Genomic DNA, 20,580 nt, shown 5'->3' with positions numbered 1-20,580 from the left:
CGTCAAAGCTTACACCGTCAGAATGGATAAAATAAAATAGTTCACGTTAAGACAATGTGAAACGTCTTGAACTTATCTTAATCACACTTTTTGGCTGGGTTAGAAGCGTACAGGAGTCGTAGTTTGGGAGGAAACCTAAGTTACCGGAATAAATACAGAAGGTCGACCAAGTGGCCTAGCAAAATTCACAAACAATCGAAAAATTGAACCCTGGCCGCCTGGATTAAAGGCGAGTGCTCTATTTAACCCATCATCCGACTACCCCTGATGTAAGTTACCAACGATCCAGGAAACAGCTAGCAAATTTGTTATAATGGTAAATAATTAAGCAAAATAGGAACATTCAATATTGACGAACGGGCAGATCTTCGACAATTTTGAAACACAAATCCATGTATATTCAATTTTTAATAAAGGCTTAAATAGGTCATATCGTCTTATTTTGTCTGTACGTGACCCACTTATTGGAATTAACATATATAGACAATTGTTAAAATTGCTTGCGTTAAAAACCTCATATAATACATTTTATGCTGTAGTGTAAGTACTTGTAAGATTCTGACTCCGAACAGCATTTTTTTTGTAGTTTGTTTTCATTTGTTTTGACCGATTGCTACTCTGTACAATGGGCATAAAAAGAATGCTTCATTCTGTTCAATAAGAAATAACCATTTTAACCTTAATTCCATTTAAACTAAAGGTCATTTTATGAAGATTATGTCAACGATTGATAAAATGTACAAAAACACATCTGTTTCATAATTTCAAGGAATGACATTTCCTTACACTGGAAATATATTTTTGAGCCTTTGCTTGTGACCTTTTCTAAAATATATTATGTTTGGAATTGAATCGAAATCAACGCGAAAATACTTAACAACAGCCCAAAGTCAGCCATAATGATAAGCATGTATCAGGACTGCAATTTAAACCAGATACAAATATTGCAATAAGTAGTCAACCAATACCGTTATTGAAATGAACTTGTAGTATTTACATCATTGAAAAGATATCAAGAACCAATTCATTAAGCCTTGAAACGCTTTTTAGCCATACTTTGTTTTCATTTTTTTTTTCAATGCAAGCATTCCTATGCAATGTTTTAACAAATGTGTATGATACTTGGTTGCTCTTACTAAACTTTTAATTTTCTGTACACAGCATGACAAAAACATTTTGATATTACCGTTCCAAGTACGCGAACTATATAATGTCATTATGTTCAAGGTCATGTATTCTTATAGATTAACCACTAATATGACAAAACAAAAACAAAATGGAAAAAAAAACAATTGCAATAGATTTAAAGTTAAACCGCAAATCGACCGAATCACGATTACGTGAAACAAGCAAGACATATTTATGTTATAAACACGGGAAAAATACACGTGTAAGCTGAGTTTGTGAATTACTGTATTTGTCCAGTGAAATGTTGGCGTTGTAAAGAAGCTTGGCGGTAACTTGAGGAAGACATACACAAAAACATGTCAGAATAAATGAGAAAAGATACCTTAAATATTTTGGCGATACGCAAGGTAACAAATGGATTTAAGGGGAATTATATTTTAATATTCTGCATAACATCCGGTATTAACCTGCTTATCAATAGATTTGTCTTACAATCCTGCCATGATATTTGTAAACCGAAGCAGCATGCGTAACCATTGACCTATTTGTTAGTTTATCTACCTGACCTCATAGGACAGTGAGCGACCTCTTAGTTATGCCTTATCTAGCGGATCAACTTTCAATGCCTACATGAACAGCTATGATATGTCTTTGGTCACTCTTCGTACTAACAGCATGGGGTTCATAATAACTATTGGTAAGATTTTTTAATTTTTCCAATGATCATATTGTCCTCTATGAACATTTTGATGTCCACCTCTTACTCTTAACATGACTTCACTGTTATAACTGCCTGGCTTTTAAAACTATGAATCATGGTATCGTGTGGCTCATGTAACCTCAGCCGTATATATGAACACTGAGAAAAAAATCTTATCATACATATTACAGTGCATAAAAATAACAACCGAACATTAGTATAAATTGATTTTCTTTCAAAGATAGAATTCTTACACTGCAAGGATATTGAAACAACGGATAAACATTTATTGATTTGTCTGGACATATAATGTATGACTTGCAGTCAAAATCAAATAAAATATATCCTGACAATGCTCTACGGGTTCGGAGAAAAAATATTAACCTACCATAACACATTGCACGTCGTAAGAAGCGACAAATATTTCTTATATGGAAGTTGAAAAAAACACCTAATTAAGCTCCTGCCCCCAGTGCAAGATGTGGGGTCGATACTGCTGTCTACACTTTCTTTTTTGTGGTCTGCAAACATGTATTACAGGTATTGTGAGGACGTTAAGCTAAAAAGGACCAACAAAACTGTCTGAAATACAGCATATTCTATTTTCGGCGCTCGATTGAAACGCTAAATATTAATGATTTACATTTTATTTTCCATATCAATGCATAATTTGCTTTATTTTTGTAATTAAAGTGACAATGAATATTGAATGTTTTTTATCGTTTTCACTCCTAATTAATACATCTTATGAATGTATTCCACTTTATGACCAAAATGGTCGCATCTACATATGTTATATATGTGAACTGATGGTTCGATATTATTTTTGTTATTACATATATATGTATAAAGATGCTTTCATCAACAAGAAAAGTAAGCATGCAGCATCTTAATTCCTTTTTGATTGAAGTAAAAACTCGTTTCAGGGGTCCTTATTAGCCTCTGCGTGGTGTTCAGGGGAGGTAAGTTAATAATACCATTTCCATTGATTTAAAAACATGCATAAATATCAAAATTTTGCGTTTTTGTTTTTTTTATTTGTGTTGCTTTAGTCTTTTTTTTTAGTCAATTTTGTTTTATAAGATTTTAAATTTGTTACAAAACTGTATAAACCATATTTTGACAATTGCTTGAATGTAACGTACATAATTGAATGGCGTATTTACATTAATTTCTTCATTACATTATGGAAAAAAAATAAAACAGCGCTATCTTCTGCACATATAATAAGGGAAATAATTTCATCAATAAATACACTTTTACATTTTATTTTATTTTTATAAATTTGGTTTATAGTAATTTCTTTATTTGACAACAACATCTAATAAGCATGTTCACTTGTATCATATTTTGGCCTGTTACATGTAAGTCAATCAAAATTATTTGTAGTGTAAGAAAACCTTTCTTTTTAAAAGTGATTTTCCACGATAAACGGACAAATCAGAAAAGCTGAACTTTCCTTGGGACAAAAATTAAGCCTACTTATAATTGGGGATGATAAACGGAACACATCGATATTTCAGTATTCTCTCTTTCTTCGTTTAATTTCTTTATGTAGTGTCATCCTATACACAACAGGTACATGTATGACACCAAGGATACATTTTATGAATCATAATTTATATAACTGACCAGGATGCCATGCTACCGTAAACATGTCATGACACCACATGAGATGGCACATTTAAGCAACCAAACATCAGCGAGCTTTGACCTTACCTGTTGCTACGAAATAAAAACTTAAGAGTCGTCTCCTCGGTTTCTTTTGTTGTCTCTTCCTTTTGACATTGAATTTGAATTGTTATTTTTCTATCTTATTGCTATGCGATTTATGTTTCTATTTTGTTTCCTATTCGAGTTTATCTTGTCTATTCCAGCCGATGGCGTGAAGTGTTTTACTTGTGATCGAATGGCTTACCCACGTGACTGCCCATACATTGCTGAATGTGGTCAACACGAGGTATCAACTTATTTACAAATATTTTAATTATAGTAAGCTTCACACAATTACATAAGAGTGTATCTTATGTGTATGAAAGAGAGTGTGTTATATTTATCTTGAAGTATATCTCATGACGGTCATTGTGCCTGCTAGTAGCTATGCTCTTAAGACTGTTTTACCTTAAATATTTTTACTCAGAATTTTCGTAGAAAATTATTTAATAATTTAGCTTTGTAAGGTTCCTTTCTGTAAATGAGTGCATTATGTATTTAGTTCTCCGTATAATGTGACAAGGGCTGGATGCTTTGCTGTGTGCTTACGGCATGGTATTGCAGTGCGGCAGCACTTTAAAGTCGGCATCAGATCCACGCTTTCGCAAGGGGGCAATTACATTAACCTAAACTGCTTGACTACGTTACACACATAGAGACACGGCATCGACCGTTAATTCAAAGACAAAATGTTATGATTGACGTTCCTTTTGTCCCGTTTATTGCAATTGTGTATTCCGTCTTTGCGTATTGCAGAGTTATCTTCTCTTGGGAGCAGGTATTGATTGTTACGTCACTTGTTTGTGAGAGTAACGTCATCAATTTTTGAGAAAACGACGTAATTTTCTCACACAAACCAATGACGTAACAATCAATACCTGCTCCCAAGAGAAGATAACTCTGCAATACGCAAAGACGGAATAGACATAACGTTACACATATTCGTGCCTGTTGACCATATTTTTTGTTTTTATTCACTTTGTAGGAATGTTATTTACGAAAATATGAGACAGTCGACGGACATGAATTTTTCACTTCTGGTTGCCGGGATAGACTTGTAAGTATCTGCTTTTGGATGGTTCAATGAATGAATCTTATCTAATGTTTAATATGTGTCTTGTTAGTCTACAAAATGTGGACTAAGAATAAGATGTTATCGACAACAGAAACATTCTTATAATAAGGAACGGTCAGGTCTTGATAATTTGTTTTCATTTTTTTTTCATATTTTATAACGATCTTCAAATCAATAACTGTATCTTTTTATTGTAATGGGGCGATCTTGTATGTGTTTTATCTGTTTAAATAATATTTTTTTACAGAACCGCTAACGTATTTATGAGTCATTATGTATCAGAAAAAATGGAGTTTATTTGTTGGGGATTTGCGCTAGTATCCGGTATATTTTGGTTTCTCCTCAGATCCTGTTGTCTTATCGAATAGTTTTAAGTTTCATTATAGTCATTGTGTGTTGTGTCTGTGAATGTTTTTATTTACGTTGCAGATGTGTAACACGCTAGGTAAACGTGACGTCGATTCGACGTTAGTCGAACGTTCAAATTTTGGACAGGAAATCCCGGTTTGTCAGGAATGCTGTGACACTGATCATTGTAACTATGGAGGATGCGGAGAACCGGGTAGGGATCAGCTCAAAACAACAGATTCCTCAACTTTACTTACCAAAACAGCAGGTTCCTCGAAAGAACCTACTAAAACAACAGGTTACTCGAAAGAAGCTACCAAAACAACAGGTTTCTCGAAAGAACCTATCAAAACAACTGTTTATTCGAAAGAACCTATCAAAACAACTGTTTCCTCGACAGTACTCGCACAAACAACAGATTTCGCAACAGTATTTACCAAATCAACTTTCACTATACCGTTTTATTTACCATTTGTTGGTTAAAATTCGTTTCTTTATTTTTCAGCACTTGATAAATAAACGGTTTGTGGAGAAAACTTACTTTGACTTATTTCTTGACAAAATTATAGTTTGACAAAAATATATGAATGATAACGGAACAATGTTTATCATTTTAAACGGTTTTTATTATTATCGTTTTGTTAACGTTATAAAAAATATTAAGCTGATTTGTGTGAAATTGGTTTTAAATACCTGTTTAAGTAGTTTAAACATATTAAGTTAGCGCGATAATTGATTAAATCTGCTCAGTCCTTCTGATTTTCTGGTATACAGTAAATGCTTATATAGTTGCATCCATTAAAAAGGTCATAGGCCAATATTGGACATACAATTATATGTTTCTAGTATCGATTCCATAAAAATATAAAATAACAGTTTGCTATGATACATAAATAATTACAATTATAACGAATAAATAGACAAACTAATTTAATTTAATTAACGTTTAAGCAGATAAGTTATACAACAAGTTATTGATTAAAACAATGTATATTTAGAATTGTATCCTTTTTTTGAATTATGTTGGTTCGATTATAATCGCACATGGTTTACATGGCTGTGTTGTTTTATTAAACAGTTCATTATACCTAATAGTATATCAAAATGCCTTTTATTTGCAGGTTTTCCTCCTCGTGGATCCAGAGGCCCAATTTGTTACAACTGTAAACAACAACAAACAGATAGTTCCTGTAACGAAGTGGCAGTTTGTGGGCGGGACCAGGTAGGCGGGTGTTTCCTTCGTGTCACAAACTTGCAATTCCATGCAAATTAGTTTTACATACAAATCACAATCGTTCCAATATTCTAACCATCATACCGATGTATGAAATCATAAAAGACCACTATCGTCTCTCTATTCTATCGATATGTGTAATCATAAAATACGCTATCGTCTCTATATTCTAACTATCACATCGATATGTGTAATCATACAAAATACTATCGTCTCTTTATTCTAACTATCACATTAATATGTGTAATCATACAAAATACTATCGTCTCTATATTCTAATTATCACATCGATATGTGTTATCATAAAAAATACTATTGTCTCTATATTCTAACTATCACATCGATATGTGTAATCATAAACAATACTATCGTCTCTATACTCTAATTATCACATCGATATTTGTAATCATAAAAACTAATATCGTCTCTATATTCTAAGTATCACATCGATATGTATAATCATAAAAAATACTATTGTGTCTATATTCTAACTATCACATTAATATGTGTAATCATACAAAATACTATCGTCTCTATACTCTAATTATCACATCGATATTTGTAATCATAAAAACTAATATCGTCTCTATATTCTAACTACCACATCGATATGTGTAAGCATAAAAACTACTATCGTTTCTATATTCTAACTATCACATTAATATGTGTAATCATACAAAATACTATCGTCTCTTTATTCTAACTATCACATCGCTATGTGTAATCATAAAAACTACTAGCGTCTCTATTTTCTAACTACCCCATCGATATGTGTAATCATACAAACTACTATCGATTCTATATTCTAACTATCACATTAATATGTGTAATCATACAAACTACTATCGATTCTATATTCTAACTATCACATCTATATGTGTAATCATAAATAATACAATCGTCTCTATATTCTAAGTATCACATCGATATGTGTACTCATAAAAAATACTATCTTCTCTATATTCTAACTATCACATCGATATTTGTAATCATAAAAACTAATATCGTCTCTATATTCTAATTATCTCATCGATATGTGTTATCATAAACAATACTATCGTCTCTATACTCTAATTATCACATCGATATGTGTACTCATAAAAAATACTATCTTCTCTATATTCTAACTATCACATTAATATGTGTAATCATACAAACTACTATCGATTCTATATTCTAACTATCACATCTATATGTGTAATCATAAAAACTACTATCCTCTCTATATTCTAACTATCACATTAATATGTGTAATCATACAAAATACTATCGTCTCTTTATTCTAACTATCACATTAATATGTGTAATCATACAAACTACTATCGATTCTATATTCTAACTATCACATTAATATGTGTAATCATACAAACTACTATCGATTCTATATTCTAACTATCACATCGCTATGTGTAATCATAAAAAACACTATCGTCTCTATATTCTAAGTATAACATCGATATGTGTAATAATAAAAACTACTATCGTCTCTATATTCTAAGTATCACATCGATATGTATAATCATAAAAAATACTGTCGTCTCAATATTCTTACTATCACATCGATATGTATAATCATAAAAAATACTATTGTGTCTATATTCTAACTATCACATCGCTATGTGTAATCATAAAAAACACTATCGTCTCTATATTCTAACTATCACATCGATATGTGTAATCATAAAAAATATTATCGTCTCGATTTTCTAACCATTGATACGTCTTATATCTTAATATAATTGGTCTTATATCTTATTATAATTGAAACAGTGCTCTGTTACTGAAAATACAAACATTTGAATTAAGAATTTTGATTAAGATGTGTCTCACGTAATATAAATTTTGCATCGAAGGTACAATCACTTCCTTTTTTGGACGTTCAATTGTGATCAAAGTCACAAATATTATGTTTCTGATCATATGAATTAATTGGCTATCTCGGGTGTTTTGCTATAGCGACTTGTTTTACCTGTTCGACTTTATCTCAATGTTTCGAACAAGTTTTTTGGCCAATAGTAAACATTTAAATAAGAATATCTGCTTTCATATTATATACAACGACATATCCACCAAAACATAATCTCTTTTGATATTAAATGTCAAATGGAAACGTTAATCTAGTGCACTGATTTTATTTTCTTTCATCTTCGTCTCTCCGTGGTGTTCTAAATATTGACGACGACGTGGACAGGCATGCTTTGTACAAGTCGCTTATGACGTTATTTATGACCATGTTTACAACAGTTACTGCGGGACAGTAGACGTGAGTATAAACAGCATATATATATATATATAGCAAAGCAGAAATCGTTACGATAAATGCAAAAGTTTTTGTTGGAAAACAGGCAGCAGTGCCTAGAATTTCCAAACTTGCATTGTACGATAGTGTTTAGCAATTTTCCGCAGAATTGTTTTTCAATATATATGCACACAGTTGCATATTGGTTGGTATGCTATCTATAATGGTTTATACAACATCGTGTTATGAGTTATGTTGTTTGTGGAATAATCTTGGTATGGAAAGAATCTCAATATGTTTGAGAGAAAAAAACCAGTTGTCCTATGTATTTAAATACCACTTCGTTGTGCTGTTCTATGAAATACCTCGTTTTGGGAATTACGGTTGAGCTTTGCTTCAGCAAGGATGGTTTCTGATTCTGTCCACTAACTTTGTTGTTATCACATGTACCTGCTTTTTGTTCAGCATTTTATGAGGTAGCACTCTGAAGTAGGTATCAGATTCACGCTATGGAAAGGAGGCAAATACACTAACAGTTGTTACTTATTATTCCCTGGATGAATTAAGCTTTGAAAAGTATGTGTTAGCATACTTTAAGTATATTGTGACCAGGTAGAGTGTCATACTGCCGTCTGTCCAGGTAGTGATATTTTAGTGACATTCAATATAAACTGATTCCCGATTGTTTACATTGTACGTAGGCACCGTTCTCGTAGCTGTTAGGAGGAGGTTTACTCTAAACATACCCGATCTGAAACTTGGTTATTTTGCTGAGTTTATATTGCAAAATTGAAACGAAACGATGAAAATCCTATAAGAAAATTTGCTTTGTGGATATAAATCACGATCGATGAGAATACTGTATTAGAAACACAATAATGATTTACTCCGATATGTGTTCCCTTTCGTATCTGTCAAGTAGTATATTGTCATTGAAATAAATCAATTAGAATGCCTATTAATTTTCACATTGTCTGTTGAAGATCTAGTAAAATGTATTTTAAATATCTATTTTTCCACAGATTTGTAACAGAATTTCACTCGTTGGGCGAAAGCGATCTTTACCCGTCCATTGTTGTACGGATGATTTATGCATTTCCGGTTTTAATTCGACGCATGCTCAAAGTACATCTGCTCCGGCGGCAGTGACGTCAGCAGCTACCCCAGCAGTTACAGTTGCCCCGGTAACAGCGACTCCTGCTCCGGCTTCAACGACCACCCCTGGTTTGAAAAATATTTTCATTTATAATTTCAAAATATTGTGCAAATGATTTTTTGCATATCCCAAACTCATTCTGGAGGTAATTAGTGTTCTTTTCCTATGGGTTATGCTTATATGGGATATTTTTTTCCTTTGTTGATATATAATGGATTTCGAATCATTATCAATTATTCAAGGACTTGAATTTAACTAAACTTCTAACTGTTAATGAAACAATTATAATCTTTAAGAGCTTTGTTGGCAAAGTTTCAATGGAATAAGCGTTTGTCTTTATCTCATATCTGATAATGGAAACCATCTGTTGGAATCCCTGCATATATCGACAACAACTAACACCGCTGGTTTGCAATTTAGCTGTTAATTTTGTTCAAATAACTATTATTAATCATAAGAGTACTAATTGTGGTTTTTGCTTTGAATTATGTTCAATATTATTTGTTTCTCTTATGTTCCATATTTTGTGGATTTTTTTAATTATTTACAATCATACAATAATTGAGATTGAAGCAACTTCTTAAGGTTAATGATACTATTACATATTATAGTTGTATCATTAATAAGACGTTGCTTCAATTAGGGTCATCGTGTGATTAAACATGTAATTTACTTGTTTGAAAAGTATCAACATAGTTACTGATTTTTTGTCAGTTAGGTTCCCTGTATATGAATACATAACTGTCTGTTTAAAATCTTTGCAACAGGACATTATCACAATTACAAATTGAAAGTCTGTTATGTATTTCACGAAGATTAATGTATATATATATTTGATTACATGACCAATACTTTCTTCATAGCTCCTCGCTGTCCACCAATTACCTCACAGTTCCGGAATTCCTGCTATTATTTCTCCACCGAAGTGAAGTATTGGAGCCAGGGCCAACAAATATGTATTGCAAGGGGAGGTAATCTCGTTGCTATTGATGACAAAGCTGAAAATGACTTCATAATCAGTCAACTTAAACAAAAACTAGCCAATGGTGAAATACCAGGTGGGTACTTACAGTCTGTTCCATTCACAACGTATTTTTCAATAGTGATTAATTTCGTTCGAGATGTTTAATTGTGCACTTTTAGAGTAAAACATATATCGCTGTAATGTTTGCGCTTATTTGTCCGTTTATGGCGGCCGAAAAGCGAAATTAAAACTGCGGCGAAAAAATCCTAGCTTACAGTATGGTCGCTATAGGATTATGTTTTGGTAGCGTTAAATAATACCATAAGACGTATCTTAAATATTCACTTAATCATTTAAACAGCCACAATATGGGGATACTATATCGGAGCCCATATCGTGAATGGTCATTGGCAGAAGCCTGATGGGACCCGTTTGACCTTCACCAACTGGGGCCCCGGAGAGCCAGACCTGCCCCATACCCAGCCCTATGGCCTAATCTTCTTACCCGGCCAGTATGTTGGGAATTATTTTTGGGGCAGTAATGCTGACATCGACGGTGTTGAACGATATATCTGTGAAATTAAACTACACTAACAAATACCTGTTTCTTATATTGTAATAAACATGCATTGATATGTCACTAGTATCTTTTCTGATTTTTGGCATGTGATCGGGTGGAACACCGTTTTAGGTGCCTACGGCATGGTATTTCAGTCAGATAGCACTAAAATGTCGGCATCAGATGCGCACCATCGCAAGGAGGCAGGTACACCAATACACTCTTTCTCCAACATACACACACACAAGCATGCACACATTACACAGATTGAGACAAAAAAAAACAAAAAAAAACCATGGCTTTGAGAAAGCAGAACAAATAAAGCGCTGGAATTGGATATACTTATCAGTGCTGAACGTTATGTCGACTGTTGGCCATCGACTTCCAGTTAAGATTTTGACAGAATTGAAAAGATAGTTTGTGATTGTTCGTACTGAATGTTGGCGTACAAACTAAACAAGACATAAGCTGGATTATATTTGGGTTCCCCTTAATGTTGAACAATGGGCGCGAGAACTGTTTTGATTCCACAAAAGCCGTTTGTAAATTTTGAAAATTAACTAAAGAGAGTGAAATAAATACCATATTCAACAACCACGAGTCGTGTGATCTGTTTCTATCATAATCTCAGTCGGGAACAGCTGGAGTCTTTTTTATAAATATTTAAAGTATGCAGTATTTCACTTAGTTAAATATAAATTAACCGCGGACTATTTTCACGTAAGCATATAGTACGAAGTCTGAGTCCCGCCAAGCGACGAAGGCGAACTAGTCGAATCGCTGTCACTGTCTTTAACCAATGGCCTGGGACGTTTTTTTAGTGACGGTTGAATGGTTGATTTTCATGGTGAAACTTCCACCATAGACAGGTCCTCCAAATAGTAAGGAGATGCGTTCGACATTGCCGGACAACTAATTCCACATGTGTGCTGGGGAACGGCAATTCTGTGTCATTCGTTTGATGGCGCTTAAAGAACCCGTCTTCATGCAAAGCAACCATGTTGACAGCAGACGACCTAAACAAAACAGTACGTGGCACAATGCGCGTTAAAAAAAGGTAGCACCGGTCAAAGTTCATCTTCTCGATCAATCAAAACTCTGGAAGGTCATATACCACGTGTGGTGTATAACTCAATTTTATCTAACAGTCTCCATGTTTATACAATGATCTGAAAGTGGAATAACACATTGTATTTTCGTAAAATAAATTGTATATATTAATGTTTTCACAGTTGTATATGCTTAGATAAAGGAATATTTGTATCGGAAATTTTCCGTTGACACGTCATTATTCAAGCCAACTATTTAATGTAAACAAAGTGTGTGCCCAGCTGAATGGGTCAAATAATTATCAAACTACATCGAAGTTTTTTTTTAAATTCTGTGAGTATACAATATCGATGAGAATATTAACATGAAACAGTCTACTTTCTCCTGAACCCCTACAAGAGCGAGCATAATCCTGTTGTGTGTCACTGCATGCTATGTCGTAGGAGGATAAATATGGGACCGCTGTATAAAACGTGGGTTGTATTCTGTGTCATATGCTAAGACACATTGAATGACGTAATATTGAGCTGTTGTCTTCATTGCTACAATTTCTAAAATTGATCTGCGCTCTTCATTGCTACAATTTCTAAAATTGATCTGCGCTCTTCATTGCCACAATTTCTAAAATTGGTCTGCTGTCTTCATTGCTACAATGCTATCTATATTGTGGTTTTCTTTCTCACTTTTCTGCTCTTTCCTTTATGTGGTGTCATTCTGGTCACCCATTTACAATTGTCCTTATCTGTTGCGAGGACGTTAAACCTCAAACAAACAAACTGTATACTGCAGAGGTCATTTGTGACAGTGACCACGATTCTATATCTGACGTTACTTGATATCTTATCTCCACAAGTCAGCCTTAATTCCGTCTTGTCAATAGGCATAGTACACTACGAACAGTTTAGTGGACAGACATGACTAAATTACCAGTAAGTATATGATATCAAAGTTTTAAATATTTAGCTTCATCGAGATAGTGTACCGGCTAAAGTCTGACAACTTAGTATATAAAACACAATAGTTGTAGTTGAACAAGGTCAATATCTTGTCGGTTGACATTTATAAACATGATTCGTGGTAATGTGCTACGTGGCGTCTTAAAGTGTTCTTCAACTTCTGTGTGTGTAAGATACGTTCTTGATCCGTACATTTTTAGACTATTTAAAGCTCTTCAATTATATTCAACCCTTGTTAAAACCTTTGGTCATCGAGATATCCAAACCACAAAAATATCGCAGAACATTTTAAGTCGTTAAAATAGCATTGTTCGTTTCTGAATCCTGAAAATAATCAAAACAGTTATCCCTCAAAATGTTGTAGTTGCTTCAATATAAAATTAAAACATTTTGAACTTTTATTTCTTTAACCATTTGATAATTTTTTATAGATAGTGTATCAAGAACAACACGCCTTCATTTTGTATTCTACTTATATGAGATGTTTTGTTATAATGAACGAGATCCGAAAATGACTGAGTTCCAAATATTAATAATCTAATTACACACAATTATATACGAATACGTTTTATCCACTTAACATCTAAAAAGTATGTAAACATTATGTACATTTAGTATCTCTTTCAGATAAAATTATCTTACCTTTCTTATCAGGAATTGTTAGTAGTTGCGTCTCTCCTCGCTGGCAACATCTCGGGTTTTCTCGTTGACTACGCGAATGTTCTAGATGGACCGATGGACTTTTCCTGTAAAGGGAACTCATCTTTAACCCAGTTAGCTAGTCACCATGACAACAGAGCCGAAGACAGAGTATGGTCGTTTGGTTGCCAGCCGTCACGGGATGAGGTCATGAACTGCGTTTGGTCAGGTATTATACATAGTATTTCCCTGTCACTCTCCCTGCAGTTTTACAAAAGAATAAGCTTTGGTAGCACATTGTATATTGTCTTACATTATGTATAAGTGCCCCCTGCAGTTTTGGGTTCCATTCTGTACCTTGAATATGGGTGATGTTAAATGACCTTACTTGATATACTTTTCCATTGCAACACTTACGATGTGTGTCTTTTTAGCGTTCTATCCTTTATCTTTCGCGTTGTCTCCCTGGGTACCCGTCTACATATGACCATAGCTACATGCATTGCAAACTCCCTGTTACAATTCTTCTTGGCTTAATGTGCAGGAACAGATTGATGTTTATATGAAGTTACTGTTTATATGTTGAGTTTTACATGTATATTTACATTTGATAATGCGGAAACAACGGTTTAAACATAAAATCTTGAGAAGAATCTTGGCTTTTCACCCGTTGTCAGTATAATGTTACCGGGCGGAATGTTGTGCTGGGCGCCTTTGGCATGGTGTTTCAGTGAAATAGCACGATAAAGTCGGCATCAGATCCGCCCTATCACAAGGAGGCAAATACATCAACATACCTTTTCTCCGACACACAAACCCACATACACGCTTACACAACACACATTGAGGCATGCTTGATCATCATCGTTCAATATCTTCATTGTAATAATTCGGGCAGTCAAATGTGCATGATGTATTACAATGCTGTGCTGGGTGCCTTCGGCATGGTATTTCAGTGAGATAGCACTATAAAGTCAACATCAGATCCTATCTTATCTGAAGGAACTGGTACCAAAGTTGAATATAACAAATACGTAAAATGCTTCCAACCTCTTGATCCTTTGTATACCTGCATTTTTAATTGTATGAGGCTGTAGTGGTGTTCTTTTCTATTCGCCCGTACATGTACTACCACATGCTCAGGTTTGGCAGAGTGTATAATGCATTCACTGTTCACCAATGTGTCGTGGGTTCGATATCCCGATCGGACGTAAATAAGTAATGCGTCATCAACCAGACCTGTTGGATTTGTTGGATTTTGCGGGTAATCAGGTTTCCTCCCACAATGATACCCTACGAGCGCTTCCATCCGGACCAGCAAGAGTGAATATTATAAGTTGATATATCTTGTTTTAAAGTAAACAAATTTGTGTAAACCTACCAATGTCTTATTGACAATGTCATATGAAGCATACAGCATCGAAACCATAATACCAAACCAAATTCATGCCATGGACCACATTAGGTAGAACGAGATAACACGTCGGACTGTGTAGATTTTATATTATATTCAATTAAATTCTAGGCTATGTAAATGACTTCGACAAACCTGTGCTGTATGAGTGCTCCGGAGACGAATTCATCAACGGTTTCCGCAGTATCCATAATAACGGACCTGAAGACAGACGTTGGGCCTTCCAATGTTGTGCCCTCCGAGGTAAGTCGTTCAGTCCCACAAACGAAGTGGGGGACTTATTGGTTTTATTCCGTTTCTTCTTCTTCTTCTTCTTCTTCTTCTTCTTCTTCTTTCTTCGTAAAAGGTTAACAACACTTTTCTCAAAAACTATTAGACAAAGATTATGAAACTTTACACAAGTGTTCATCATAGTAGGGGTTGTGCGAATGACCTTTCATCTTTCATTTTCCGATCGGTCAACAAAAATGGCTGCCATGGCCTCCGATTGGTCAAATTAAATGTTGGTAGATTTTGCTAAAATTTCACATGCAAGTCTACTTTGGCACTGCGAACATAGCTGCGGGGGTTTGGGGAACTTCTTTAATGGTCCCCCATTACAATTAGTTCTTGTTTATTTTGCGGTTATTGACGTTGAATGCCTATCCTCGTGTTGGTAATGGTAATATATGTAATCTATTGATATAAGCAGACATGTTTTGTATGATTTCTATGGTTTAGAGATCAATTCGATAACACAGTTGACAAAGTATCAGCCAAGCGTATTTTCTCACTTAAGCTATCAATGTAAGATTTTCGTTTTTCATACTCGAAAGATTTATTTTCGTTTTTGGTCTTAATATTATTTCAAATATTACCCATCACGTTATCACTTTATGCAGCCTGTAGTCAGGGTTGCATACTCATTTTGTCAAATCAACAGGATTTCCATTTTTAGTCATCTGATATCAATTTGGATCCCTGTTTATCCCTTAAAGATTTGCAAAAAGACGGCCTGCTTAAGCAGCACCTTATCCACATTATTTTCAAGTTTTAAGTCTTGTGTTACAATTCCAAATTAGTCTAAAAAGCTATCGGAATAAACAGTGGTCTAAGGCAAACTTATAAGTTATAAGTATATGTGGCTCTTAATGCAGAACGTAGATGAGACAGCGCATATAACACTCGTGTACGAAAAGAGTATCAGCTTTATTATCATGCTCGTCATAAGCCTTGTACAGTGTGGCATTTTCTGATTGAATGCATCGCTTAAAACAATGCGTCACAGTTTGTTAGGTGAAGTTTCTCTATCATTAGACATGTGATGATGAACACTTATATGCTACATATCGTTCAATAGAAAAGTGCTATACAATCTCGTTATACTGCTAGCATTCATTCGTTATACAGGAGTTTGATGATAAATTGAGGGGAAAGTTTTAACTCATTCACCCCTGAAATTCCATTATGAACTATTCCAACCTTTGAAATGGAAGCGTTCAAATGTCTCTTCAGGGGTGAATGAATTTAGAGAAAAAGGAGAAACTAAAACATATTGGCGGTAAACGAAGTGGTGTATGGAAAAAAACGGTGTCGCGGTTTTGTTTTACAATTTAATCGTTATTCATACTTTTGCAGTTTTTAAATATATGTTTCTTGTTTCATTAAATGTCTATTATAACAGTTTCGTGGCCCAAAATGACTTCAGTTATCGAATGAAACAACGTGAACATAAAAACTCCTATTCCTGTTATCAAGGTTGGAAACACCTAAGCATAGGTAATGCTTAACACATCAATGCAAATAACATGCCAAAACAGTAACTTGTTTTCTTTTTAATATACAGTCGAACCTCGTTATCTCGAAGTCGACGGGATCACTGGAAAACTTCGAGTTATCCGAGTATTCGAGTTAAGCGAGTTCATATGTTTGGCATAAAGCTTGGTAAAGTGTTTGGTCAAATATGAGGCTATCAATACGTTGACTGTCGGAAAAATCAACAACTTATATAAACAGTCGATAAATGACAAAAAGATAACGATATAAAATAAAAATAACAATTTATTCATAATCATATTAATTAATTGATACAAATCAATGTTACAATAACCACACATACAAACAGGAAGAACGTCTACTGTAAAACTTACATGCTGTCTCCGACCTCGCTATGCTGATAGCGGAAATGAAAGTGCGCAGGTCTTTACACAAATCACGGTATTGGAGCGTACACGTAAATGATGTTTTTAATGAGTACACGCGAAAACAATACACAATCTTTCTCTTCACGCCGGTTTTCACCCTTTCAACTGATCCAAGTATCCCCCCGGTGGAGCCGGGTCCTTCGTTGGATTGCTCAGTTGATTTCGACATTCCGAAATGGGTATGAGTTAATCAGGAAACATATCAACATTTATAGACCCCAATGACACTTGACATCTCCTCAACACGACGTACTCAATAATAATTATCGTATTGTTCCTATAATCCCTCAATTAATTATCAGTGTCACTGCCATACAAGCTCCTGTAAAAACATAAATCGACGAACCAGTCCTAGGTTGTGATTTTTACTGTGGAGCTTATTTACGCATGACCGCACACAGTGACCCATTTACCGGTTAGAATGTGTCGGCAGCTTTGGTGTAAATAATATGCCATTCAAATTGTTTACGGGCTCGCAGTGAGTACTAATTGTTGTTAATCTACATTGATGAAGTCTGTTTCTTTATTTGAACAAAGTGTTTTTACAGTCAAACACATTTTAATACAATAAGTTTAATCGAAGAAATTATGACCGAGCGTAAGCTGCTCTATGAGAACGATGTTTACCGTAGCACTGCGTCTAATATGTATCAAATAATTAAAGAATATATGATCGACTTGTGAATCTTAAGAAACTTCGAGGTAAGCGATATTTTTATGTAGGATTTACGTTGTTGGGACCGATATTTCACTTCGAGATATCCGAGTTATTCGAGTTTTCAGAGTTCGAACTATCAGAGTTTTTATTACTAAGATTAAGAAGAGTTTTGGCCGGGACCGATGAAACACTTCGAGTTAAACGGGGTCTTCGAGTTAAACGAGTTCGAGATAACGAGGTTCGACTGTATTTAATATATCAGTACTGGTTACAGTGCTGATAATGAACTGAAGACAACGTTAGTAGATGTTTACATCACTTTGTGTGTTATTATACAGGCCACCGGAGAGACAAATGTCACTTCACCGGATATGTCAACCAATACGACGGACCGCTTTCATATAACGTTCCCGACGAACAACTTATTCACGGAATAAACAGTATCCATGACAACGGTTCTGAGTAAGTAAATGGTAACCCGTCCGAAACGATTGGGAGCTATCGGCACATTCCGTAAACAAGATCCTTTACGGAAAGTGCCGACAGTCCCCGACTGCCTAAGGGAGATTGTCCTATTGTACAAAACTTGTACCATTGGGATCACTTTACGTGAAATATAAACAGTCTTTAACTTACTGATCCGTGATTGTTAATTCTGATATTACTGTATAAATATATATGGGTCAAAGAAGTAATATAGACGTCCGTCTTAGTGCACTTTCGCTATAGAGCAAAGCCAGCGAGCGTTCTGATATTTAGACTATCAGCGTTCCTTGTCCGCAATGCTCTCAACTTAATTGCTGCCTTCGGCTGTCTTTTGCCTAGGAGACTATTGGTTTTATATAATAGCTATTTTTTCAATTATAGTATATCAGTTCTATCTTCTTGTAATATGATGTATATGTACATGTAACTGTTCTATTTCACTGTGTCTTGATAAAGGAGCGGATCGCTCCGAAAATTTGACAACCTAAACTTGCCCACACTGTTTGAATTACTTCTTTGCCCTATAAAAATAAATATATAAATATATTGTTACATCATTGACATTTAATGACCTGTCTGCACTACATTGCTGAAGCTCGTTAATTATTTTTTCAGAGACCGCATATTTGCCTTTGAAGTTTGCCACTTTGTGGAAGGAGGACTTAAAAAGTAGAAATGTAGTCCACTATTACTTTGGGAACGCAATAACATGACACGTGCCATATTTGTACGCATACTCCTCATTAAATATGTGTTTAAAACACACACAAAATATTTTAGTTGTCACATTTTAAGTTGTTATAATAGACATATCATATGGCCGAACTGCACAATAAAGAATGTTGATTTTTATTAAAAAAAAAAAAAAAAAAAAAAAAAAAAAAAAAAAAAAAAAAAAAAAAAAAAAAAAAAAAAAAAAAAAAAAAAAAAAAAAAAAAAAAAAAAAAAAAAAAAAAAAAAAAAAAAAAAAAAAAAAAAAAAAAAAAAAAAAAAAAAAAAAAAAAAAAAAAAAAAAAAAAAAAAAAAAAAAAAAAAAAAAAAAAAAAAAAAAAAAAAAAAAAAAAAAAAAAAAAAAAAAAAAAAAAAAAAAAAAAAAAAAAAAAAAAAAAAAAAAAAAAAAAAAAAAAAAAAAAAAAAAAAAAAAAAAAAAAAAAAAAAAAAAACCAAGAAATACGATGCAATGAGGCGCCTTTTTGAAAAGATCGTAGATAACGAGAGCCAAGCAGATTGAGATTGTCGTTGTACAATGAAGTCTTTCACCAATTTTTGACTCACAGTTAGTTTTATCACATGACTAATCCATTTGACTTGTTCATAAGGCTATATGATAAATTTGGTATGACACATGTAATATAACCCAAATGTGCTGTGATTGGGAACATATTCCTACGCCACTAAAGGTACTTCGTTTAGTTAAAATACCACGTGATACATTTACTGTTATTTTAAAAGAATTTGAAATGTATATTTTATTATTATTGTTTTTATTGCATTTAAAACTGTTCATTATTCTAAAAGAGAGAGAGAGAGAGAGAGAGAGAGAGAGAGAGAGAGAGAGAGAGAGAGAGAGAGAGAGAGAGTGAGGAATTACTGTTCACTGCGGAACGACCTCACTATTATCGGAGTACTCTTGTTTTAACTACAGAGATTCAGCTGATATCACATAATTGTGTTTGTACTGGTTTTTTTTAAATTATGAATGTTATGTGGTAAATAGAATGAATGTCCATGTCATATTTAATTTGTTAAACTCGTTCAATGTAGGAGCCTGTATTTGAAAGGATAATAATGAAATATCCATGTCGAAAGTATTCTGAATCATATACATGTAGAGGGCAGAAAAAATGTGCCTACAAAACCATTTATAACGTTACAAATAAACATGTTTTGGTTACAGCAGATATTATGTATTTAATCCCTACCACAATAAATTACTGCTACATGGCTACGTCCAACCTCTGGTACTGTCACCACCTGTAGAGTTATCAACCTTGTTAAGCGAAATAATCACTTGAAATTCGATTAAGCACCTATTTGAAATAAAAATGTAGATGCAGAAATCAAAAAAGAATCGAAAT

General features: G+C 33.9%; 2 protein-coding genes across 2 annotated transcripts; both read left to right on the top strand.

Annotated features, from left to right (window-relative positions):
* Window positions 1-1,740: 1,740 nt before the first annotated feature.
* Window positions 1,741-11,607, top strand: LOC110459632. The gene is made up of 10 exons (XM_021511977.1): window positions 1,741-1,825; window positions 2,755-2,790; window positions 3,706-3,788; window positions 4,527-4,598; window positions 5,046-5,178; window positions 6,086-6,186; window positions 8,390-8,461; window positions 9,460-9,661; window positions 10,457-10,651; window positions 10,919-11,607. The coding sequence occupies exons 1-10, from the start codon at window positions 1,759-1,761 to the stop codon at window positions 11,149-11,151; spliced, it is 1,194 nt and encodes a 397-aa protein (XP_021367652.1). The 5' UTR covers window positions 1,741-1,758; the 3' UTR covers window positions 11,152-11,607.
* A 1,381-nt stretch (window positions 11,608-12,988) lies between these two features.
* On the top strand, window positions 12,989-19,277 carry LOC110459626 (dermatopontin-like). The gene is made up of 5 exons (XM_021511972.1): window positions 12,989-13,095; window positions 13,777-13,990; window positions 15,287-15,418; window positions 18,355-18,478; window positions 19,118-19,277. Exons 1-5 carry the CDS (start codon window positions 13,081-13,083, stop codon window positions 19,173-19,175), a joined length of 543 nt encoding a protein of 180 aa, XP_021367647.1. The 5' UTR covers window positions 12,989-13,080; the 3' UTR covers window positions 19,176-19,277.
* The last annotated feature ends 1,303 nt before the right edge of the window (window positions 19,278-20,580 follow it).

Source organism: Mizuhopecten yessoensis, unplaced genomic scaffold (assembly GCF_002113885.1).
Source record: "Mizuhopecten yessoensis strain PY_sf001 unplaced genomic scaffold, ASM211388v2 scaffold10157, whole genome shotgun sequence".
In the NCBI taxonomy this organism is placed as follows: domain Eukaryota; kingdom Metazoa; phylum Mollusca; class Bivalvia; order Pectinida; family Pectinidae; genus Mizuhopecten; species Mizuhopecten yessoensis.
Note: the sequence above shows the minus strand (reverse complement) of the source record. Positions and strands in the feature narration are given on the sequence as shown.

Bases quoted from the DNA above. Each gene is read 5' to 3' on its own strand.
- LOC110459632 (XM_021511977.1), top strand. From the start codon at position 1,759: ATGAACAGCTATGATATGTCTTTGGTCACTCTTCGTACTAACAGCATG. The intron at 2,791-3,705 runs GTAAGTTAATAA...TGTCTATTCCAG, and splicing joins CTGCGTGGTGTTCAGGGGAG to CCGATGGCGTGAAGTGTTTT. The intron at 6,187-8,389 runs GTAGGCGGGTGT...CGACGTGGACAG, and splicing joins CAGTTTGTGGGCGGGACCAG to GCATGCTTTGTACAAGTCGC.
- LOC110459626 (XM_021511972.1), top strand. The intron at 15,419-18,354 runs GTAAGTCGTTCA...GTTATTATACAG, and splicing joins CCAATGTTGTGCCCTCCGAG to GCCACCGGAGAGACAAATGT. The intron at 18,479-19,117 runs GTAAGTAAATGG...TTATTTTTTCAG, and splicing joins ATCCATGACAACGGTTCTGA to AGACCGCATATTTGCCTTTG.